At 35.2% G+C, this 25,483-nt stretch overlaps 1 protein-coding gene across 1 annotated transcript; it reads left to right on the plus strand.

Moving 5' to 3' along the window:
• Positions 1-1,269: 1,269 nt before the first annotated feature.
• Positions 1,270-23,981, plus strand: LOC149068589 (arrestin domain-containing protein 3-like). The gene is made up of 8 exons (XM_089250307.1): positions 1,270-1,894; positions 9,086-9,158; positions 11,224-11,371; positions 12,020-12,122; positions 18,489-18,745; positions 18,949-19,150; positions 19,960-20,105; positions 23,344-23,981. The coding sequence occupies exons 1-8, from the start codon at positions 1,636-1,638 to the stop codon at positions 23,392-23,394; spliced, it is 1,239 nt and encodes a 412-aa protein (XP_089106433.1). The 5' UTR covers positions 1,270-1,635; the 3' UTR covers positions 23,395-23,981.
• Positions 23,982-25,483: the final 1,502 nt, after the last annotated feature.

The raw sequence follows: 25,483 nt of genomic DNA on the forward strand, positions 1-25,483 counted from the left end.
TTGACAGGTGAGTGCACTTGACTTCAAAGGCAACGAATATCTCTTCCCTTAGAGCTCTGTATGTGCTAAACATAAGTTGTCATCCATCTTGAGGCCTGAGTTAGGTCTGACTGGCCGTTGCACACGATCTCTGGGGAAAGATTTGATATTCGTTGCTTTTGCAGTCTAGGGAGGACGTGGGTCTTATTCCCCGTAAGAGCAGTTCTTTTTTTCTTTCCTGAATATTTACCTAATTAAGGGATTCATAAAATCTGGGAATGAGAAATACTGTTGATCATTAAAGGATGTATAACTTTGATCGATTTTTGGTAAAATGTATGTTGGCTTTTGAAAGTCCCTGCCAGTCATAAGCTCATTTGGTATTAAGTCAACCTCGTTTATGAATTTTTATTCGGTTCTCTAGAAGTGAATGTATTGAAATTATTTTTCATTCGAAGCTTTAATCGACTGTGAATGGTGATCTCTAGATATTTCAAAGTTTTCAAAAAGTTTGAGTTAAATACGTAAGTAGATATATACAGACAAAATTAAAAGTTACTTGTGATGGTTCACCAGTTTTTCTTCCCCCAGTGCGACAACGTATTTTTGTCGAGTACAACAGCCGTCAGTTTTCATTTGGGTGGAGGGGAATTAACTTCGTGCGTAACTGGCCATTATCGAATAGCCGGTTGCTGCTAAAATCGCCAGTGGCGAGAAATGATGCACTAGTGTAAATCACGGTGCACTAAAATGAAATGAATTCCAAGAAAAAAAATTTAGCATGACAAATATATGACGGAAATATTCGCACTGCCCACGTTGAACATGTGGGCAGTGCCCCTACATGAGGTGGGCTGACAAGGCTCCACCCCGGGGTGATTTTTTGTTTTTTCACGCTGTAAATTCATCATAAAGGGGTCCCGTGAGAGTCTGGTCGGGGGGCCGGTAAAAGATCCCAGTCTAGGGGCGCACCTCGAGAAAAGAGGCCTCACAAAAATGAAATTTTCTAGAATCTACCAGATAGGGCCTCAGAAAAACCACTTGACCCGGGGGCCCATGATGCTCTTAAGACTGCCCTGCATGTGGGTCAAAACCGGTCATTTTGACACCGCGACTGAAGTAACGATTTTCAATAAAGTGTCCCGGAAAATCCAGGTAATATGGTCACAATCTTCACTTTCAATTAAATTTTCCCGGGTTTTGTGGTGGAATTCGTCCGTGACGTCATCGAATAAAAAACAAAAATCGCTCCCCCAAGAGAGATAATAATCGTAAACCGTAACCGTGTTTGGTCCAGTGGCAAAATTGTAAACAAAAGGTCTCCCTTTATCTGCAAACGAAAATAGGGATCCGTGTAGGGATTTCATCTCGGGCATCCCTTTTCAATGAGGAGGAGAAGTCGTCGCCGCTTTACATATTTTCTACTCCGTCATCCTTAGTTTTTTGTTGATTTGGGAAAAAGTGTAATTGAGGGCACAGAGAGTGAGAGCGAAGCGAGAGAGATGATGAATCATGGGATCCTCGCTGCTGCTTCTTCCTTCCTCCTATAACAACTCGTGTTGCTAAAATTAGAAGAATCCTTCGCAATCATCATCAGTCGTTTTTTTTTCCTTTCTTTCTTATTTGAATCAATGAATGAATGAATGAAAGCGAGACATGGGTAAGCTAAGGGTGTTCGAGATAGTCTTCGATAACAACAAATCCGTTTACTATCCCTCGGAGCTGGTGAATGGGAAATGTGTTGTTGACCTGAGGGGTGACATGAAAATGAAATCCTTGAAGATCCTGATGCGGGGCGTCGCTAAAGTTCATTGGACTGAATCCAGGAGCACTGGCAACCGACTCGGTGCTTATACTGAGCACTACAACGCCGAGATCGAGTATTTCCTCAAGAGACAGGTTCTCTTCGGATCCGGTAAGTTACCGTAATCATTCATTAGTAGTATCTGGTAAATATTGTTATACCTCGTAACCACGTATTTATTTACATTTTAAGACAGACATTTGTACCAACCAGAGCCTCCTTAGAGGCTCAGGTTGGAGGTTGTTTGAGCCCCCAACCCCCGAAATAATTCATGCATCCACTCTACAGAATATGCTCTCAAATCCTGTATATGTTATGGTAAATTCGGTCATTATACATAACCACATTTTTTAATAACTTTATCACATTTCCCAAACATGTATACTGGATGCAGAGCATTCCCAAGGCCACAGGCAGATTTACGGTTTTACCGCTCTTCTAATTTTCTTCACATCTCATTTTTCGAATTTCTCCATCCTGTGCTCAATCCTTCTTAGCCCTCTCCCATGTAGATATGCTTCTGCCTCAAAGTCACTTTAGTTGTTGCTCACTAGCCTAACTGGCATAGTCATTAGCTCTCTAGGTCACTGTTTTGATAGCGTGCATGCTTTCAAGTACTCTTAGTGGCTAACTAACCTAATCATCTATAGGTCACTCTTTTGTAGTTCACATGCTTTATAAGCTACTCTGTAATTCACTCTTTTGGCCGCTCATTAACCTTATGTCTCTTTCTCTTGGTGGGTTTATGGCTTTGCCACCTGTGGGCTGTGAAAATTTTTCCGCCTCTCCAAACTTGGACTACAGCCTGTTTTGCCACCGCCTTCCCCCATAAATAGGCTTTGGTTTTTGGGGGCTCCTGTGTGACTGGAGCTCGTTTTATTTTCTTTCAAACCGAGCATAACTTCGGTCTTTGATAACAACAAATCTGTTTACTATCCCTTATAACTGGTGAATGGGAAATGAGTTGTTGACCTGAGAGGTGACGTTAAAATAAAATCCTTGAAGATATTGATGTGAGGCATCACTAAAGTTCATTGGACTGAATGCAGGAGCACTGGCAACCGACTCGGTGCTTATACTGAGCACTACAACATCGATATTGAATATTTCTTCAAGAGACAGGTTCTCTTCGGATCCGGTAAATTACAATAATGATTGAATAATTCTCTGGTAAATACTGTGATATACATCTCATTTTAACGCAGAGTCATGGGTACCGGAATTTGGGGGCTGAGTTTGCAAGTAATGTGAGCCTCACTCCCAGATAATTCATGAATATGGCAATTTCATGCATTCCCTCCATGGAATATACTCTTGAGTCCAATATACATTGGATCCAGTTAAATCTAAAACATTTTTCAATGACCAGCACAAAAGAATATTTCAAGTGTGAAAATGCTTTAAACGGGAAATCACAATGAGTATAATGAAAGTTGTGATCACAAAAATAAGTCATACTAAGCAGAGAAAACTAAGCGGTATCCACTGTATATACTGATTGCAGGGCATTCAGTATATACAGTGGATACAGAGCATTCTGGGGCCAGGGAAGATTTAGTTTTGCCATCTGTGAATGATACAATTTTTGCCACTACTATTACTACCAAATCACACATGCACCTGCGGAACCTAACAAATTGGTGCATGTTGGAATGTGAAAAAAAATACTGAACTTGAAAAAAATACTGAAAAAATAACATTTTGAACCAATGTATATTCGTTTAAAATTTTTAAATTAGAAAAAACATTGGTTACCATTATCAAAAATCCATGGCAAGCTCAAGAACATTTTGGCGCGATTTCCAAGAAATTTGCCCCGTCAATATATCACTATCGTGCCAGTGCTGATACCGTTGTGAGAGGCTCTCTTTATGGGTGTAGGTTACGGTTCCAGGCACCTTCCCCCTTTTTTTAATTATCTATTTCTTGCCGTGTTCATAGGATAGGGGTGGTTTCTGAATTCCAATAGCCGATAGTGTTGACATAAGTAATGTCTATTTTTCACCCACACACCAACGCCATCTTCTCCCCCACAGGAGAGGCTGTTTCTCCAGATGCCCCTTCAGTGTCTCTCCAGATAAATATAAATAAGCGAGAGAGAGACCCACAATGGTTTAGGCTTGCAGTGTACTTTTTCCTTCTGTGACAGTTGTATCGTTCTTTTCACCAGAGATAGACACGCTAAAACATTATTCGTTCTTTTTGGCAATAATGTATAAAGCACGTTATTGAAAAGAAGAGGAATTTTGGATTGCAGATGGCCTGATGGAACACATGTTGGAGCAACAACAATTAATAAGTAATAGAGAATCTGATAGTTCTACAACTTCAAGTGAGGATTCCATAGAATGGGAATCTGTAAAAAATGACTAAAATTGTAGTGATAACAATTGGCATCGACGTATATGCATTCGTTTGGGTGAGCGACGGAAATTTCGGCAAGAAAAGTGAGTAAAAGAATTCTAAATTTTCCCGTATCATTTTTATTATTATTATTTGGGGCTATTCCCAAATTCAAATGTGAAAACCGGGTTAATAGGAGTTACTAAGATACTTTTCAATAGAAAAAAAAATGATTTCAAAAACTGCACTTTAATTTCTGAAAGTATCAACGATGGTTTTTTTTTTCATTAGCTAATTGTTACTAACTGACAGCCATACCTTACCGAGGCCATGCATCGATACATAGGTTAAGAGGCTTTCATTGTCATAGCAACGAGTGATGCGGTTCCCTCTTCACTGCAAAGTTAACCTGAAACAGACTATAGTGTTGTGTAGGAATTTCAGTGCCGCCATTTTTTTTTCAAACTCTGTTTATAGTGAGCTGTTCAGTTCAGTGGTGAGATATCGGCTCGCATTGACGACTCAAATTTGGGAACCATAGGAAACAAACTTCAGCCAACCACTACTGTGCTGCTGGTTGGAATCTATCTGGCTAAAATTACCAACGTGCCTATTTATGCAGAATATTTATCTTACCAGCCAAACACCCATTTACGTGAATGAGTTATATAAGTGATCAAGTAGTTGACTTGATTACACATGACTTGATATACATTTTAAGTGGTCAATTGCTCTGGAATCTGTCTCAACATAGGTTGTCAAGTACTGAATTAACATTGAATTATATGAGGCCACACCCACTGACACATGTGCATACATCTTGCACTCTATGTCTACTTATTTACTTGACCACTAAATCACTTGGAAACAACCTGTGTAACAGGTCTTTATGTTGACATACATTTAAAAGGAACCGGAGGACTTAAAATTTAGTTAACTACTTCACTGTTCACAGATCCATGGCAATCAGAATGGTATTTAAGTGGGATGTGTTTCAAGAAAATATCAAAAACAAGAATGAAAGTATGGCGATTGGCAGCAGTATAGCCCAGCATTTGACAATAGGCATTGGGGGAGGGGACTCGTGACTCATTTCCAATAGAAAAAAAAATTGCTCCAAAGAAAAAAATTCTTAACATTTTAAATATCAAGAAACTGAAAGATTTCATAGATTGAAATTTGCATTATACCGGTTAGACGAGAAAGTCTTAGACACATTTCAAAAATTAATAAATCAACCTACTGACATAAAAAAGTGTAGTTTGCACTAAAATACTTATCATGGCCTGGCCTAGTTCAAATTTCACTCATGGGTGGTGCTGTAAAACAAAAAACTCGACTTAATGTTTATGACAATTTGCATTATACAGGGCTCCCACTCGTCCTACTTTTTGGTAAAATGTCCTACTTTTGTCCTGCTTTCTTGGTTTTGTCCTACTTTCTAGTTTTTGTCCTACTTTTCCTACCAAATCCTATCAACAAAATTTGTGTAATTGATTTTAATTGAGCAGGAAATTAGTGATATATTGCCAAATATTACAAATATTGGAGAATGCAATTAATGATTTTGCCAAAGCAGAAATTGTATCGTTTTTAAGGTTATTTGAGGGGTGTATGTGGACCGTTTGGTTGATTAATTTTTCATTCGCTTAGTTTGAGAGTTCAACAAGTATAGTAGTCATTAAAACTTCTGTCTGGATGGAAAAAATAATTTTGTATTTATTACTTCATGGTCTTGGACAGTAACTAACATACATCATTCAAAATTACGGTGCAAATAGGTGAAACAACAGTTTGCATTTCAAAGCAGTTGGATACATAGGCCTATTCTAGGTTTGGTGATTCTGATGCTACCCAATAGCATTCCGTTGTTTTCTGTATTTTTAAGGCATTAACAGGCATAAACAATATTTACAATGCTCAGCAAAGAGCTAGAAATGGAAGTGCTTCATTTGTCAAAAATGATTGGCATTCAACTGGCATTGAACAGTAAAATGTGAACAAAACAGAAAAATTAAAAAAATGATGAGCAACGCAGTAAAACTATCTGGTTCACCTTGCCTTATATACGTCGGATCTTGTAATTTACACATTTTGCATTGTGCTTTCGAAAGTGGTCTCGAAGGTGCATCATTCTTTAAAAATGTACGTCTTCGAAATTTGCTGTGCCTTGTCGAAGAGAGTTGACAAGCTCGTCACTTTGGAAGACTCCAAAAAAGAATGTAATATATATGAGGAGAGACAGCAAAAAATTATCTGTGATTGCTAGTGTACTGTTTTGGCCAAAAATTGGTTTTGTAACCAAGTCGACGAAGGTGCATCATTCTTTAAAAATGTACGTCTTCGAAATTTGCTGTGCCTTGTCGAAGAGAGTTGACAAGCTCGTCACTTTGGAAGACTCCAAAAAAGAATGTAATATATATGAGGAGAGACAGCAAAAAATTATCTGTGGTTGCTAGTGTACTGTTTTGGCCAAAAATTGGTTTTGTAACCAAGTCGAAAACCATAATTGTTGAGACAGGGTTCCAATGGGTAGTTATAACCCATCAAACCCCCTTCATCATGACTCTGCCAATTCCTGTTGCAGTAGTGCGCTTTGCAAATGAAAAAGAAAATAAAGATCAACGAGGTGGGTGAAAGACTTAAGTTCACCTGAGACCCAAAGGGTAGCAAAATTTTTTTTTTTGATAAATAAGTACTTGAGAAACAATACTTGAGAATATTCCTGAGTATTACACTGTTCCAGTACAATTTGCTTTCGCAAGACATATCTCACAAGGATAAAATTGAATATCACGAAAAAATGCGGGTAGTAAAAATGATTAAATGTATTTACAATTTCCCCCCCCCCTTCAAAAAGGAATCTCATCTGGGCCAAGGTGAGTACGCTCACCGCATAATTATAATTATATGAGTATTAATATATATAAATAGATGTACCAACATGCAGCATCACCTCGTTTTCAAGAGCAATGTGCAATGTTTTTGTATACTTCGTACAATGTTCACAGACCTGGCAGCACAGGCCTGGGCATATGAAGAAAATTTTTTGATCTTCCACATCTCCATGAGATGTGGAATTTCAGAGTTGCTAAGTTTATCGTATAGTTTTTTCGCTAGCTTCTTAGCATACGATGTTACATCAGTCACTCCAGAATCCTTTCTGATGTTGACGTTTCTGACAAACCATGGTAAACCGGTGTAACGCCTCAGGATTTTATTTTGAAATCTTTCCAATGCTGTGATATTCATCCTCCCTGAAAACAGCCAGACTGGTGCTGCATACAACAGTATCGGTCTGATTGCCATCTCGTACAATATTATTTTATTTTGAACTGAAAGACTTGAGTGCCTGTGGCTTAGCCTGTTGAGCATGACCGACGCCACAGTCGCCCTGCGAACGGCATCCACATACTGCCGTGAGAAACCGAATCTCTTGTCCACAATCACACCCAAATATTTATTGTGAGTGACAGGGTTGACAATAATTCCAATAATTTGTAACCAAGTCATTTGTCATTTTGTTTTAGCTTGACTGAAATAGTGCTAGGGAAAAAAAAAAGTTAATTCAAAATTTAGAAAAAAAAATTTAAATTATTTAAAAATTTTTATTTTCAAAAAAAATTTTTTTTAGGTATTTTTTTCCATTATGCTATGATTATGTTGTCTAAGGGGGTTACCCTCCCCCATCCTACTTTTTAGTCCTGCGTTTTCCTACTTTTTCTCATTTTTGAATGGGAGCCCTGATTATATATAAAACTTCCATATTTCAACATGAGCCACCTCTCACCGTTTAGATGCAGTCCCAACCACAGGTTGCTCATATTGAAATGTGATAGTTTTATGTAACACAAATTTTCATAAACATTAATTATGCGTTAATTGTGTTGCATTTCCAGTGTTGTGTCAAGCTTTTTTTCTGTTTATTAGCACCATCTTATAGTGAAATTTGAATTTTTGTTTAATATTTTATATGAAAAAAAACTCTGGGCCATGTGATAAATAATTCAGTGCATACCTCACCGTGCGTTTTATGTCAACAGGTTCATTGTTATTAATTTTTAAAATGTGTCCAAGACGTTCTCGCCCACCCTGTATTTATACAGTTTATTATGAATTATAATTCAAATTTCAATCTGTGGATGTCTTAGTTTCTCAATTTTTAAAAATTTTATAAATGTTTGCCTTTGGAGCAGTTTTTTTCCCATCGGAACTTGTTCTGCTTCCCCCCCTCCCCCACCTCCCCACCCATTGTCAAACACTGGGCTATGTTGCCAATCGCCATACTTTCCTTCTCATTTCTGATATGTTCTGAAAAACATCCCTTTTAGTTGGCCCGTAGTCAGGAATTCCACTCGTAGATGGACCACTTGCATTTTGGGGGAGGGGGCAAAGTGAACGAAGAATAGATTTACCCATCTTTTCCCCCTTTGTTATTTTCTCACATTTTGGGGGGGGGGCAGACCCCCAAATCCCCCTTCTTGCAACAGCTATGGATCTGTATACAGTGATCCTGGATTCTAGGGGGATCAATTGATCCCCCCCCCCCTGTATTTATACAGTTTATTATGAATTATAATTCAAATTTCAATCTGTGGATGTCTTAGTTTCTCAATTTTTAAAAATTTTATAAATGTTTGCCTTTGGAGCAGTTTTTTTCCCATCGGAACTTGTTCTGCTTCCCCCCCCCCCCCTCCACCACCTCCCCACCCATTGTCAATTAATTCTCTCAATTAATTCTCTCTTCTGAAGAGATTAAGAGGCATTCCGTCTAGTGGCCTGAATTATCTGTCACCCACCAAATTTGTCTGTATCATCATGAGATACAAGTTTTAATTTTATCTGAATTTTTTTATTTTGGTGTCATTTTGTTTTCGACCGTGTGTGTGTCAAAATTATTTCTATCACTTGTTTCAAAATGAACTCAATAAATTTTTTTGTTTCCCCCCCCCCCTCTAGAAAACGGTGACGGACAAGAAGTTTTAACCGAAGGTCGACATGAATTTCATTTCTCGTTCCAGCTGCCTTCTGGGTGAGTGAGTCTTTTCAATTTATTATGTAGTCAGTCCGATTTATTCTTTATAGATCATTGTTATGACCTCTGTTGTCACTTACAGTAACAGCAAGTGGTGAATTTCTATACAAGTTACAGTAGTTCTTTTTTTTTTTTTTGCAATTTTACATTCATCTGTTGCCAAAGTAATGTTAACATGTGGAATAATGCATCCAGTTCATCGAGTGATTTGAAATTGTCCTGAGTAATTCAATCATCGAATTATGAGACATCACTCTAAAATTAGTTTTGATTTGCTTGTATTTTATAAAAATACAATTACATGTTGTCTCAAACCATTTTGCGACAAGGTATAAACTTACCAATAGGAATTGAAATAGGAAGTTTAGCCATGGACAAGTGATTTGTAATTGTGTTACTTACTTGAGTTGCACATTCGGGTAAGAATATTTGATCTTGCAATAGATGTTTTGTCAGTGACCCACCAAAAAAATTGTTTATAACTGCAGGTGAGGAAAAAACCAGAAATCAATTTTTTTAGTAAAATGTGTTGTTTTCCACAAAAAAATCTCTGGATAATACAAAATCGTACGCTTCTACTGAGGGAAGAAATTTAAACAAGAAAAAAGTTATCCATATACAAAATGTTCTTTGCTCTTCGTGCTGGACAATGAAGTGGACCTTCAAGCATGATTTGTTTTATGAGTATAATTTGTTCCATGAATGTACTCGTAATCTGAAACATATCTATAGCAAATCAAACTTCAAAGGAAATAATGGAAACTCAAATGAGATTCTTCAGCATCCATCTTCCTCATGCCAGCCACGATCCTCTTAAAGAAAATTATATCTCTTTCAGACCCATCACTTATAATGGGGGGTGTCACAAACACAAGCTCTTAGTCTATATGTCACAACGCAAACTTTGGTCTCAGGCCTTCAGAGATGGGTTGTTCAAATCCACTAACAGCCAGAGACTCTTGAGCGATGGGTCTGGCCCCTTCTGATTCACAGGGACTTCGAAGAAGGGTCTCGCAAATCTACTTACAGCCAAGGGTTTTTGAGGTATGGGTCCCAAACCAAACTTAATTTGTTGGGGCTTCAAAGAAGGGTCATATGAATCTACTTACAGCTGATGGTTTTTGAGCTGTAGGCAATGGACAGATCCACTATTAGCCAGGGATTCTTGAGCTATGGGTCCCAAACAAAACTTGATTAACATGGACTTCCGAGAAGGGTCGTCTGAATCCACTTACAGTCTCATTATGAATGCACTCATTGCATCACTGGTTTGACAAATTTTGAAGAACAAACAGTCCCATGGGTTGCAAAGCTTATCTTGTTGATTTTTGGTGGTGGCTGAAAAAGGTTTCCCCCTGCTTTAACAAATTGGCCCAAAACATATAAATAGGTAACCAAGGAAAAATTTGAAATATCTATAATAAAAAAAAAATGAATGAAATGAAATAAATATAAATCGAGCGTGCCGTTTATTATATATAATATTTATTAAGCTCTAGGACGGACGAAATGGGTCCCTAAGAGCTGCATAGTGTATGTTTTGTCTTTTGTTCTGTTGTCTTTATTTTATTTTGTATATTTGTGTCCATGTATTTATGTGTGCTGTTTTGAATTATTAAAAAAAAAAAATCAAACAAAGGGACCCTCAAACAATTGATGGGTTTCATTAATATGCATATCCATACAATATATTTTCCAATTTAATCTTTTATTGAAGTAATTTTGAAAAAAAAAGTCTCGAAAAATTGAGTCTGGTTCTTTTACTCATTCAGATGGCTTTGTCCACAGTTAGAGAAAGCGAACTTTCTGCTTTTTAGTTGTGATCATGTGATGTGTGACAGACAACACGAATACACAAAGCCTCATATAGAATAGTGTTAATCCAAAATCTTTGGTATATGCACCCTAATTGTATTGCAAGAAATATCTCGTTTGTCAAGTGAAAATGTTTTTTTGAAAATTTTTGTTTTACTCTATGTTTTGATTATTATACTGTGTTTGAGTGTGTGTGTGTGTGTTTATCAGCATTTAAACTTTGAAATGTTTTTTCACAACTTTGCAGAGGTATTTCAACATCGTTTGAAGGTAAATATGGCAGCATCCGTTACTGGTTGAAAGCCGAAATGGAAAAGCCCTGGACTTTCAACCACAAGGCTAAGAAGGCTTTCACTGTCATATGCCCGATGAATATAAACAGGAATGAGTATCTGGTGAGAGCAAGTCTTTTCGTGAAGTCATCTTTAAATTATCCGTTCTTTTCTTTCACCTCATTCTCTCAGTGAATCTGCTGAAGCAATCTGAGATCGGCAGTTGATGCTGAATCTTGAAGTTACTCTAGGGTTCATATGTAATTTTATTAAATACTAGCTATAATACCAGTGCTGCCTAAGTTTTCTTCAGTTATTGGGAGGATTCAAAAAGTGACAAACTATTATACATAATACTAGCTGCATTAAAGAAGTGAAAAAGCATTGTAAAGGCATATGCATGTCTGAAACGCATTGCAGGCGAGCCACAGCAACCAAAGTAAACATTCCAAAAGTGATTGTTGAGGCCCAGGAATCATTATTGCCCAACAGTTTTTTTTTTTACCATTTCAGGCATTTGCCTGGCTCTGATGAACTTTCAAAGTAGCCTATCATTCAATCAGGTCCTGCTTTGTATATATATGCAAAATTTGCAAGGATCGATCTAAAATAGTAAATTTGTATAGAGAAACACACATAATATACACAGGCAGAAAATCAGTTTATATATACATATATATATATGGATGAAATTTGTTTGAATGATTAAGTACTCTTTGAGTGATTCTTTATTATCTTTGAATAATTAAAGATTTGTATTTGTGTATCTAGGTGCCAGTAGAGAATAATATGGAAAAACAGCTGTGTTGCTGGTGCTGCACTTCAGGACCTATTTCATTGTATGCCAGAACAGATAGAAAAGGTTACTGCCCAGGTATTTAGCAAGTTGGTTTGCAAATTTTACCATCACTGATCAACTATTATAATGATCAGGACAATATGCAGGCATGCTCCCCTGATTTGTGTCTTGAATGTTCTTTGATGCATAACTAGCTCATAAAATTTTTTTTATTAATTTGCATGTATGTCAAATGCAGTTCATATTCCATATTCTTTTTGTGTATGTGTGATTTCTTGGTCACAATATTGTTGCACATGGGTCCTGGGATTTCAATGGGAATCAACAAGGATATTGAGCAACCTGTGTGAATTGCAGGGTTGGTAAAAAAACACTTTATTTTTTTAAAAACCAAAAATGGGTTTTTTGGTTTAAACCGTTTTTTTTGTTTTTGTTTTAAATAGTATTAACATTAAATGATTTTTCAGAAATTTTATTGTTTTTAAACTTCTAATAATTAATTAAAATAAAATGTTTATTAATGTAATTAACACTATTCCCATATTAAAATGTAAGAAATATTTATTGATTAATTAACAAAAACCAAATTTTGAAATTTAATTATTTTTTTGCTTAACTCTATGAATTACTTTGTGTTTGAAAAAAAATTCTTTTAATGTTGGTATTAATCACATAATATAAAGGTAATATATTTTCTCAGCCACCTCGTTGGGCATTTTGCCTGTTGTGGCGTTGTATTTGTATTTGTGTTTTCTCCAGTTACTTTCAGTTTGCTTATTAGGTGAATATAATGTATTTAATGGAGCATAAATAATGCAGATCAATTAGCAATGATTTACGATATAGAGGGTGATTATAACTAAGGTTCTGATTTCAAAACACTGTAAAAAAGGAACGATTGTCAGAATGACTTGAAAATCGACATGAATATTCCTGAAAAAATTCAATTTTATTTGATAAAGGGGAAAAAATACTTAAAAATGTAAAATTAATGACATCATCCAACATGTGGGAAATTTTCTCAAAGAATGGAAACGATAGCCAGTCATGGAAGAATGATACCTTAATTACAGCATTTCACGATTTCATAATTCATGGAAACATCACAAAAAACGAAGTAATTGAACAAATAACTACAACTTACTTAAGAAGTGTTAAATATGTTGTCCACCGTGTTCTGGCTATAAGGTGAAAGCACAAAAATTCTTACTCAACAACAGATCAGAGTATGCCATGGTCATGATGTAGATGTGCTTGCAATTCACCTTTATTAAACCAAATACACCCCCACATTAATATTCTTGAGGAACTTCTAACTTAAGGGATGTGCCACAGTTTGCATTGTGATCTGACCACTGTTCATAACATTTTGAGGTTACCCCCCCCCCCTCACAGCCAGAAGTTGCAAGGGTTAAGGTCAGGTGAACTGATGGCTGGCCACATCATGTCCTCTTATCCTGTTATTGTCAAAATGGGTCTTCAACAGCTGCTTTGCTGATATTACAATGTGCATCTTGATAGTTGTTCTATCCACACGCTGATGCTGTGGAAGTGCTGAAATGATGTGGTTGCATAAAATCGATTATACTGCTGGCCAAGTATAGTATCATCTACTTGCACATTTTTCTTTTGCGAAAGAAATTTCCATTGCTTCAGGAGTATCCATGAAAATTTTCAAGTCATTCTAACCAGTACTTATTGTATAGATTTGGAATCAAAACTTTAATTATAATCACCCTGTATATAGCTGATTATTTTTCATAAATCTGTTACTACTATACAATAGAACCTTGATTAATGGGCTTAACGATGAAAATATTAAAAAAAAACTACTACTATTGAATATTAAGACTGGGAGATATACAGGAGATGTGCTACTTCTTATGGGAAAGAAAATGAAAATATCTGTGATGTAATGTAACTACTAGTACGCTAGTCTTTGTCCTTTAGGGACAGGTGGTGTCTTTATTGGATTATAGGACCACCTGCCCCTAGCATGATGGTGTCACTACTGTTGCTGCTTCTTTGTAAGGGGAAAAAGAAACCCCGTGAGATAATACACTAGAGATGTGAGGTGAGATCGAGAATGTTCCTTTTTCTTTTAAATAATTTAAATTTTTTTACTAATTTTGTTTATATTGTAAAATATAAATCAGTTTTCAATGCCTGAAACATTTACAACCAAACAATTTTTGATATAATCACCCCCAATGACAACTTTTAGTTCGAGAATATTCTCCAGGTCATGATGAGAGGTTTTAAAAGTTTGGTTATAAAGATTTTAAAAACCTTTAGATTAAAAACTTAAATTTTAAAATTAGATAAATTTTCAGAAATAAGTTCACAACAAAAGAAATTAATCAAAGTTGATTGATAAAGGAAGCTATTCTTATATAATCACCTTCATTCTAAGATACAGAACTGTTGTTTTCTTCACAATGCACATACACTTAAATTCTGTATCACTCACATTTCTTTAAAAGTTGTGCAATTCAGCCATGTTGGCTTCATTTTCTTGCTTTTAAACTTTAATATTGTGGACTACAAACTTCAATACTCCCTGTCTTCATGACGGGAAGAGAAATGGGAGAGACAGAATATTCTTGAGAATATTGTCTTGAAGGACTACTATTATAAATTACCAGAGAATATTCTTATCGAAAATAATAATTATTCTCAAGTTATTTATCAAGATTATTTATTATAATAGGCCTACATGTTATTTCATATATTCTTGATAATACTCTCTGGAAAGATTTCAGTAACTGAAGAATATTCTCATTGAGGAGAATATTTCAGAATGTTTTCTGGAAGGACTATTATTAATAACTTCAAAATAATTCTTATTATTTTCTATAAGAATATTCCCAGTAATTTATTAAAGTAGCCCTTCCACAGAATATTCTCAACGATATTATGTGTAACTATATTATAAATAACAGAAGAATATTTTCATCGAGAACTTATAAAAATATTCTCAAGTTATTTATATAATAGTAGTCCTGCCAGAGAATGTTCTCAAATATTCTCCTTGATGAGAATATTCTCCGAAAGATTATTCTCCGAAAGATTATTCTCAAGAATTCTACATTTCTGTAGTACACCACTACATCTAGATGTGTGATGCAATAGATAGAGCATCAGAATGTAGCCAAAGGTTAGAAAATGTGGTAAGAATGAGAAATTTTGGCTTCTGCATATAACTTTAAATGACTAAGATACTTCATATGAAAAATATATATATATTCAGGTCACTTTTATGAGACTTTAAAAAAAAACACTTATGCCATTTAAAGATATGCCATCAGCATGTACCCCAAGAATATAAAATGTGGTAAAAATGAAAAATTTTGGCTAATAATGAACCAATCTATATATATAAAATTGATTTTCTGTCTGTCTGTCTGTCTGTGTGTGTGTGCGTGCATGCGCGCGCGCGTAATGGGACCCAACTTAAACGATAGGCTACTTTAAAATTTCGTCAGAGCAGGGCAAATGCCCCAAATGGGCAAAAAACTGTTGGGCAACGATGGTTTTTGAGCCTCAACAATCACTTTCCGAACGTTTACTTTGGTTACCGTGGTTCCCTAGCAATGCGTTTCAGACGTGTATATGCCTTTACAATGGTTTGTCACATCTTTAATCCTGTTAGTATATGTATATTAGTTTATGCCTTTATAATGGTTTGCCAATACTTTCAATACTACACAATACTACTATTCAATACAATTACATTTCAATACTCTCAGTAATGAGGCTTTTTGAATAGACGTCATAATCATCATCAGCATTGCTTTGAGGGTCAGGAAAAGGGTGAGACTCATAGAAATCACTGTTAAAATTGCCGATTTTACTGTAGAAATGATGAAATTTGGTGGGGTTTTCCGCCCCATCAATAATTTAAAAAATTGTATAGAATTCCCAATTTCTGAAATATTGTGTTTGCTTAGAGATATACGAAGCCCAGGAGATTGAATATGAAGAAATTAGCTGGACCTACTTTTGAGTTGGGTGTTCATGTCATAACATTGATTTCAACTTTTTATTTATATCTTCTCTAGCATGAAAAATTAATGTCTCCGTATTATCTTTTAATATTCGACTGCATAAATTCTCATATAGTTTAGGTTGTTTTAAAATTAATTATGGGCCCATAAAGTACATCGAAGAAATTCCACAGCTTTAATTAAGCATTTTTGAAAGCTGAAACAGGCAGATAATTAACTTGAAGTTTGGGAGGGGGGATAAAAATACATAGCGCCACTTAAAAAAGGAAAGAAAAGCATATATTCATTTCTATGTTTCTTTAAATCTAGATTTGTTTATTTCATGAGTCGCACAGGAAGTCGCCATATTGGTTTACTTAGACACGGTTTGCATGCCCCTCAAAGAAAGAGGGAGATATCATGTGTTTCTAACAGCCTCATTGAAGAAAACCCGGGCAGCGCCGGGTATTATAGCTAGTATGATATATTTTTCAAGGAAAAAATGGTATTTAGACCACTTCTATTTGATTTTTTGAAAAAAACCACTTGGTTTAAACCTTAGTCACTCCAAAATAATACCAAAAACACATTTTATAGCAGAATAAATATAGTGTTAATTTCTATAACAATAAGAAATTTGCAGAGGGTGATAGTATTCTGAAACTTCCAATTCTCATAGTCACTGCGAGTGATGCCGATCTGTTAGAGACCAATAAGTTCAGTTATAAAGTCATCAATAACACATTCAGAGCTGATAAATTCACAATGGTCACCAATGCTGATGGTACTGGCTCTTTGAAAATAGCCAAGCCCTTGGGCTATGAAACTATATGCCCTGAACTTCTTTTATATTAATATAAAAAACTAATGTAAAGACTAAATGAACATTTAACATAGCATTTACATTTTTATATTTTCCTGAAGACTCTTCTTTTCATATGGAAGATGGAGAGGAGGGGAGATAGGGGTGCAGATATTATTGTTTGGAAGGGGAATCCCCCTCCATAAGGATCTTGGCACTATCTGGGGTCACTTTCCTTCTTGGTCTTAACACTAGGACCAGCTTTTTCAGAGTCAATAACCCCATGTCGCCACAATAGAACTCATCATGGATGGTGACTTCCTGTACATGCAGTCGATTTAAGCAATTTTAATGCTGCTCTGATATTTTTCCATTATTTCCTTCTTCAACTCGATCACTTTCCTGACCTTCTTCAAAGGACTGCTGGCTCTGGAAACTTTCTTTGGTCCCATGGAATTGTTTGCCTAGACACACAGGGTGATGCTCACATAACAAGAAACAATGCCACCACACTGGGCAACAGAACAGAAATTAGCAGCTAGGTCACTTGGGCACGACAACAAAACTTGAGGCAGTTGACAAAAACCGAGACAAATTTTTTGTGGAAAAATTGACAAAACCCAAAACCGAAGTCAATGAAAACTAAAGTATTACTGTAAACTATGCATTTCTCTGGTGTTCACATTCTCTTGTGAAGTATAAATTTTATAATTTTAGGTAGCTAATGCAGATCAATTGAATTTGTCCATGTATAGTAAAACTTCAGATTATGAGTAACTCAATTTACAAGTGTTTTTAAATACAAGCAAAAATTTTGAAAATTCTACAGATTTTGACTTGTGCATGTGTTAGAAGACCAATAAAATTCTTCTCTACATTTAAGATATCCAAACTCTATAAACCCGAGATTTTTTGCAATACAAGTAATGGATATAACTTATGAGAACTTCCTAGATGAGAACCACTTTTTAGAGCCTTTGCATATTAGCATTAACTGTCAAGCATCAAATGATCTTAACTGTCTTAACAAGTTCAGTGGCCAAATCTAGTTAAGCATTGTTTGAGACAACTTTTATTGTTTTAGTGAAAGCCCAAATTTTAAAAAAACCAACATTTTATTCATATGCATATTAATGAAAAAGAATTTTGTTCAATGTGAGAAGAATGTCGTGGAACAAATTATTTGAGTTTCGATTATTATTTCTTACAAGTTATTAAGTTCGATTCAATATATGGGTGTTGTGCATTACAAGCACATCCACAGAATGAATTATGCTCGTAAACCGAAGTTCCACTGCATATACACTTCTGTAGTTATGTCATCTCAAAATAAATGACATAGTACATGATACCCAATAGAGCGATGACTTACCTGACGGGAAAAGCAGGTGCAATTTAGTAATGGTTGATTGGTCAACTAGTTTGATCTGATTTCATTTGCTGTTGTAAACTCACTCCTCTTGATGAGACTGACTTGAAGCTCGGTAAGAAGCTTGATTACAATAATTTTTCATTGAAATAATAGGTTTAAAATTTTTGATAAAATCCATAGAATCAAATGTTTTACTTAATGAAGCTAACCTTGTTAGAATAACATATTTGTTACATTGTCTTCCATTACATGTGTATTGGTTGTTTTTGTCATTTCATCAGGTGAATCTATTGCCATAACAGCAGAGTTTGAGAACCTATCGAACAGAACTATAGTTCCCCATGCTACACTCCACCAGACTCAAACGTTTCTTGCTGGTGGCAAGTCTCGAACAAGGCACAGCAAATACACTACAGTTACTGGTCTGGCCGTTCAGCCTGGACGTTCCATTAGCTGGGATGCACAGCTGTTGAAAATCCCGGCAGTAACTCCTTCGGTCATCAATTGCTGTCTGATTAGAGTTGACTATGCAGTGAGGGTATGTTTATTATTCATATTCATCTTACTTGGTGAAAATAAGTAGAATTCTAACCCAAACTCTTGATTCAGACGAACCCTTTAGAAATTTGTGGTTTTTTGTAAATTTTAATGGTAATGGGTAATGGCACAGTTTATTAGCAAACTAAGAACTTTAATTTTGAATATATTTGTTTAAAGTATCTTGCATTTTTCTTTGTCTAGATAACATTGCAGATTCCTGGTGCCTATAATTTGTGTATGGATCTTCCAGTGCTCATCGGAACAGTGCCTCTACGTTCGCTCAATTACAGGCACATGCCTTCTGGTTTGGACGGAATCATCGAACCTGGAGATTCTCACATAATTCTCTATCCACCTGCGCCTCCATACAGTGAACATGATATGAACTCTATCCCTCTTGAACGTAAGTTTGAAAAAACATTCAATTTTATTCATTCTTTGCACGTATGTTAAGTTCAACTGTTTTGTATATAGTGATTATTACAGATATTCCCAGATTCAGAGAGGCTTCCTGATTTTTTCCACATCCCCTAGACTTCCCAAAAATTCTTAAATCTCATGAATTTTGAGAGGGATTTTAAAAAAAATCCCTATTTTTGGTGAAAAATTTACCCACATAAGAACTCTGATGCCTGTGTTTTTCAAAATGACTTTACATGCAGGGTTTTTTGCCTCCACGAAATGATGCTACACGTGTTGTCTAAATTGTCACTATTGTTTCAAATCATAAAATGTGTCACATTGGTGGGGAAAAAGACAAAATTTGCCAAACAGCCATCATATTAATTCAGCATTCCCATATTTGAGTCAGTAAGGTGGCTATTGTCCTGAATGACCATATACCTCCTGAATGACTCATACACCACATACCTCTTTTAGTGTGTATGTTGTTTTTGGCCCAATGATGTTTTTCTTGTAGGATTTTGATTTCTGTGTAGTAATGTTAGGTAAATTGCAATGGCTTGCCCGACATCACATTTTTCCAAAGGAAGAAATTCTTGAGATTTTACTTTCATTAGTGAAAAACCCATACTTTTATTTTGAAAAATCCCTCTTATATTTGTCTTTGTACAGAATTCAGATCCCTGCAAAAATCTCCCTAATTCTAAATCTCTTTGGCAGCTATGCCATTAAATGTAGCTTGTAATTTGTTATGTGTCTGTGTATCTCAGTTTAAAATCACTGTTTTATATTGTCTGTCTTTTTTTTCAGCACCACCTACATATGCTGAATGTATCGAAGGATCTGTTGATATTGCCGATGACGATGATGATAATGTTGTTGGGGATACTCGATTTACTCCAATGTATGCTTATGTCCACAGTTATCAACATCAACCACCACCTGCATATTCAGAGGTAAGTAATACTTCAACGCTACACAAAATAATTTTATTCATTTTGCTCATTCAGCCATGCTGTTGTCTTGACAACCGCTAACATAATTTTTATGGAAATTATGTTGGTGGTTGGGGATTTCGATACCTTTATTTTTTGTTGTGTGAAGATTGACAGAAGTTCAGAGGGTATCTTGGAAGAGAGGCAAGTTCATGCTCCTTTCCAAGTTTATTTTTGTTTCTCCAACAATAGTGGGTGGCATTATCGAGGAGTGTCTAATTTATATTACTGGATAGTAAATTCAAATATTTATATCTAGCCACGAACCCAAGATTTATCAACAGCTGACAGAGACTAGTGATCACAGCGTGTATTTATGCTTTTTCCGGCCAGTCAGGTGCTGCTTGGTCGTCGTAAATTTTAACCCTTTCAGTACCATATGACAAAAAGAAATAATTATCTTGAGCATTTTTTTTGTATGTTTTAGGTCTAATTAAGGCCTCAAAACAAAAAAAATTCACTCAAAATATTATTTATTACATAACGATTCAATTAACCTGATAATTGAAATTTTTGTCAGCATTATACACTTACAATAAAAAAAAAAATACCATATCTTAAATAATACATAACAGTTAATACTTTTTTATTTTACTACAAAGAAAACCATGATTTGTTGTACACATTTGCTAGGGAACATTTTGCAAAAGCAGTTTTTTTACTGCATTACACTGTGTAACACAGTATGCACTTTTACAGGGGCAAAACATTTAATTAATTAACATATATTTTATAAATGTTTATTAATTAATATATTTAAAAAACAAGTAGTCCCGTACTGAGGGGGGGGGGTACTGTCATCTAGTAATCGTAAAGTAGTTATACAGCCTTTATAATTTAAAATACCAACACTCAACAGCATATGTAAGTGCAGTTAAGTGCCTGGAGGAGCGAGGTATAATTCTATTGGTTGTCTCGCTGATGTCCTTAGAACAGATAGGGACTGATGCACTTCAGATCCGTAATCGATAGAATGTTGTGCTTCATCTCTGCTCCCCCCCCCCCCCCTGTCTCTGATCATGAGAAGTTTGTTTGAATATTTGTATGGCCTCTCTGTACATTCAAGAAAAGAAACTGTGAAAAAAAAGTTGGATAAAATAGTAATACAACTTGGATACCTTTCAGATGATTCTGATTGCATGTGCTGAGAAAACTTTGAAAAAATGAACTCATACTATCGACTGTCTATTGCCATGGAAACCTCTCTTCCAATTGCCAAAAACCTTATCAGTTATTTGGGAGAGTATCTGTTTGGTCACAGTGTGAAACTTCCATAGGCAGCTGTCTCTATTACATGGCCAATTTCCTTTCTTGACCAGTTTTTCTTGTAACAGACAATATAGACTTCATAGACAAAATACAAAAACCAACCCCATCTTGTGGCCACTTCAGCATGTGATCAGCAACCAAACTGTCTGTGGCCATTTCCTTATAAACAATAGTGAAAAAAAAAAAAGTTTTATTAGTTTTTTTTTTTCAATGCATTAAAACCCTAATTAAAGATGTCAGATTTAATGCATTGAATGCCAGAGTTGGACCCTCTCTTTGTATAACCTTATAATTGTTATATATCATCATAAATGCTATTTCGGATCAATCAAATTTTCTGTTTGTGTACAGAAACATTTGTAAATAGGATGACAAAGGTCAATGTTATATGGTTGATCTTAGCTCATAAGAGAGTGTAAATATTGTCCCTGGGGAGACAGGGTAAACAAGACAAAAAATAAGTGGTAGAAAAAGTAAGAAATCTGCTATGGTTGACAACCATAGCAAACAATATCCCATTGTTATGGCTTGTTATCCCATAACAATGGGATAACAAGCCATTGTTATCCCATTATAACAAACTCCAAGAGACCATAGAAATCAGTTCGTTATAACGAAATTTCGTTACAAAGGAATTCCAGGTTATTTAAAAATGTCCCTATGTGAACTTATCTGGGGGATAAGAAAAGTGTTTGTTGGAATGAGATTTTCGCTATAACGGTATTAGTTAAGATGAGGATTCGACTGTATATCAAGGGCCTGGATTCATTCTCAATAGATATGTTGGGAAACTTCAGCTTGGAAACGAAATCGGGACAGAAAAATTCAGGATAATGACATAAGTAAAATTCTTGATTTGACGGAGTAAAAATTGGTATTCGCATACGTGCAGTCAAACTCTGTTATAATGACATCAAAGATTTTGCGAAGTTTTATCATTACAGCCGTGGTAGACTTTTCCGAGAGCTTTCTTGGTGAAAAATAAAACCATATGCAATTAAATATCTGCATGAAATTATTTCATCGAGAAAAATACTGGCAGAACAAGTAAATTGAAATTGCAAATGGCTTGTGTCTAACAATGATTTGTTTCTTGAACATTAGGCATTGTAATAGAGCAGCAAACAAACATTGCCTAATTGTGATAAGCTCTAATTCTATTAGTTTCTTGAGAAACTCCATAAAAAACGGAAAAAAAGTCAACAAAAAATGTGCTGTTATCCAAAGTCATTGTGTTCACATCGACATTGTATATAAGCAAGATATTGAAGAGGTGACATTATAACCAAGATGTAGAGTTTGATAGTTTTTCTGTAAATGGTTTTTTTTTTTTTTTTTTTTTGTCATTATAGATAAATTGAGCAAAAGATTTTTTTTGTAACATTGAGAACCCTTGTTGTGACACGCCCCCTTCTGCCGAAATGTTTTTACTGTTTATCATAGCATCCAACTTCTATTTAGCAGTCTCCTCTGCAGATGAGCCACTTTTTTTAATGGAATGCTACCGGTTGGTCTTAGGCCGGGATTACAGTATAAAAGTTTTTTAAAAGTGCTTGTATAAAACTCGAAAAATACAACGAATAAGCTGATTGATTACATTTGAGCTAATGAAACTGATCAGTTTATTGGATGTATTTTTAGAGTTTTATAAAACCACTTTTACAGTGTTATCCCGGCCTTAGAGAAGTTTCACTGTTCACTTGATTGTGAGGTAGAGGAGCTTTCCAAAAAGATTAATTGTAGGCAAAACCCAATTACAGTTGAAATTTCTGCTTTCTCACAATCTGTAAAAGCTCGATCATTCATGTAGAAATTCTGTGAATCATCTGAGTTTTTTTATTATTTTCTTGTGTATAAATTTCTAATTTGATTAGTTTTTCACCCTCTTTGATAAAAGTAGATAAATATCATTTTTCTTCGCATTTTTTAGATATGTCCATACGGTGAAGCTGTAAGAAGCGAAGACACTGGAGTAAGATGAGTCAATCTTGTAAACATGACAATGTGATATGTGATAAATTTGTTGGGAATTTTTTGTTTTTGCTGAATCGCAATTATGCAGACGAGTTTGCTGCTGGAAACTGCTGCGATGTATGAGGGGGTATGAATCTTTCTGCAAGTGTGTGTTTGTATTCAATTTTTCTTCTTGTTTTTGAATGGCAGAGTAAACTTTGAGCATTTTACCGAATTCACACTTCGATAAAATCAGTTAAATGAAGCTGTGTGTAAAAATGTATGTACATATATATATATATATATATTTTTATATGTAGTCACATAGTTTCAGATTTTGAAGACAGTATCGTAGCCTGTGGCAGCTTTGTTATATTTAAGCTGTGCTTATTATTTTGCTGTGCTTGTCATAGTGTTTGTTGTCAGTTTTTTTTAGATTCGACTTCTTTTTATGCTTCCGTGCTATAAATTATCTGACACAATGATGTGTGTGTTTTGTATTCCTGTCATAGTATTATTTTTTAGTTTCATTTTTCTTTTTTTCTGTGAATGTCATTTATTATTTTCTTTTTACATTTGAATATGTACATCTTATAAATCAAACTAGTTTTTCATGTTTCATCGACATCAATCTTGCTTGATATTGAGGTGTCAATTATGTGTCATATATTCAGATGACAAAAAGTGTCTTCATTCAGAACAGTGAAGTACCTGCTACTAACTGTTTTGATCAAATTTGTAAAGACTATTCTACTCGTTTAAAATTAGATCAGTACTGTTAAATTTTCCAAAAATTTAATTTGGGCTATTTAAGCTGGGCATGTAACTTTAAATTATATATGCCCAAAAAATATCAAAATATAGTCAAAAACTTGGTTAATTTGAAGTCCAAAATCACTGTAAAATTTGAATTAGAGCAATGAATTTTGATAAAGTTTCTGTGTCCAAAACAAAAAGTCATTTCTTATGTAATTTGATGTGCTGAACACCAATTTAAGACTTAAAAGGGTTGCTTGCCTATGATTTTCCTCTGAAATTGCACATTTAATGCATATACAGAGCTGCCAACTTTCTGAGTTTTGCCCAGAAATGTCAGATTCAGGTTTCCTCTTTTAATGAAAATGCCCTTTTAAAATAAAATATTCTTTTTCTTATTTTCAGAAGGTCCAAACTAAGGGGTATTGGGAAAAATGTTTCATTGAGAAATCGACTTAAAAAAATGTGTGGGCCTGTCAATGCTAATATGAGAGGCTTTGAAAGAGGCAAGATATCTCGTCACTGCTGCTTAGGGTTACAGCCTTATTTACTGAAACGATTCATGATCATCATCAGTTACGAAAACAGTTTTTCAAATTTCGCTTATTATTCTTCTGGTATCAAGAAAATCTACTCTCATTACTGTATTGAAATTTGTGATTTCTGATGTTTTCCATACTCTTGCTGACAATAAAAATGTTTTAGATTTTGAATAGTACACCTTGGTCCATAAGTTGAACCACATAATTCATATTGAGTACAAGGGTGGATCAAATAAAAATGGAACAGTAGTTATAATTTGGTTTATTTTTGTATGAGTGTGTATCATGTGTAGCATTGTCCGACAAGCAATTGGTTGTTTTTTCATCTGTATCTGCAGAATGTTTACAAATAAAGAAGAGCAACGTGGTATTATTCTTTTCTTAGTAATAGAAGGAATTGGAGTTCACGGCGGAAAATCAGCAAATGATTTGAATGAAAGGCACTATAGGAACGTACTGTCATTGGCTGGTGTGCAGGACTGCCGCAAGCGTTTTTGTGAGGGACTGGAATTTGTTCAAGGTCACCTCATCATCGCGAAAACTTTGGTGAAAGAAGTCGGCCAGATAATTAGCCCAAACAGACGACACACTATAAGGGACATCAGCAGGAAAGTAGGAATGAGTTTTGTATCTGTTTATGCCACATTGCAGAAAAACTCCACTACAGGAAAGTAAGTGCACGGTGGAAATGTTTGTGCCAGTCCTGCACATGAGTCAATGACAATGCATATTTGCTGTACATTGCCTGTGTTTGCTGATGCATTTTGCAACTCTTCCTGCTACTAAAAATGGATATAACCATGTTGCTCTTCTTGCAAA

Source organism: Pholcus phalangioides, unplaced genomic scaffold (assembly GCF_987345545.1).
Source record: "Pholcus phalangioides strain wild (caught in Gottingen) unplaced genomic scaffold, Ppha-v1.0 ptg000024l_1, whole genome shotgun sequence".
Classification (NCBI taxonomy): Eukaryota; Metazoa; Arthropoda; class Arachnida; order Araneae; family Pholcidae; genus Pholcus; species Pholcus phalangioides.

Excerpts from the sequence above, each read along its gene's own strand:
- LOC149068589 (XM_089250307.1), top strand. The coding sequence starts at position 1,636 with ATGGGTAAGCTAAGGGTGTTCGAGATAGTCTTCGATAACAACAAATCC. Across the intron at positions 9,159-11,223 it reads TCGTTCCAGCTGCCTTCTGG|AGGTATTTCAACATCGTTTG; the intron begins GTGAGTGAGTCT and ends ACAACTTTGCAG. Across the intron at positions 18,746-18,948 it reads GAGTTGACTATGCAGTGAGG|ATAACATTGCAGATTCCTGG; the intron begins GTATGTTTATTA and ends TTCTTTGTCTAG.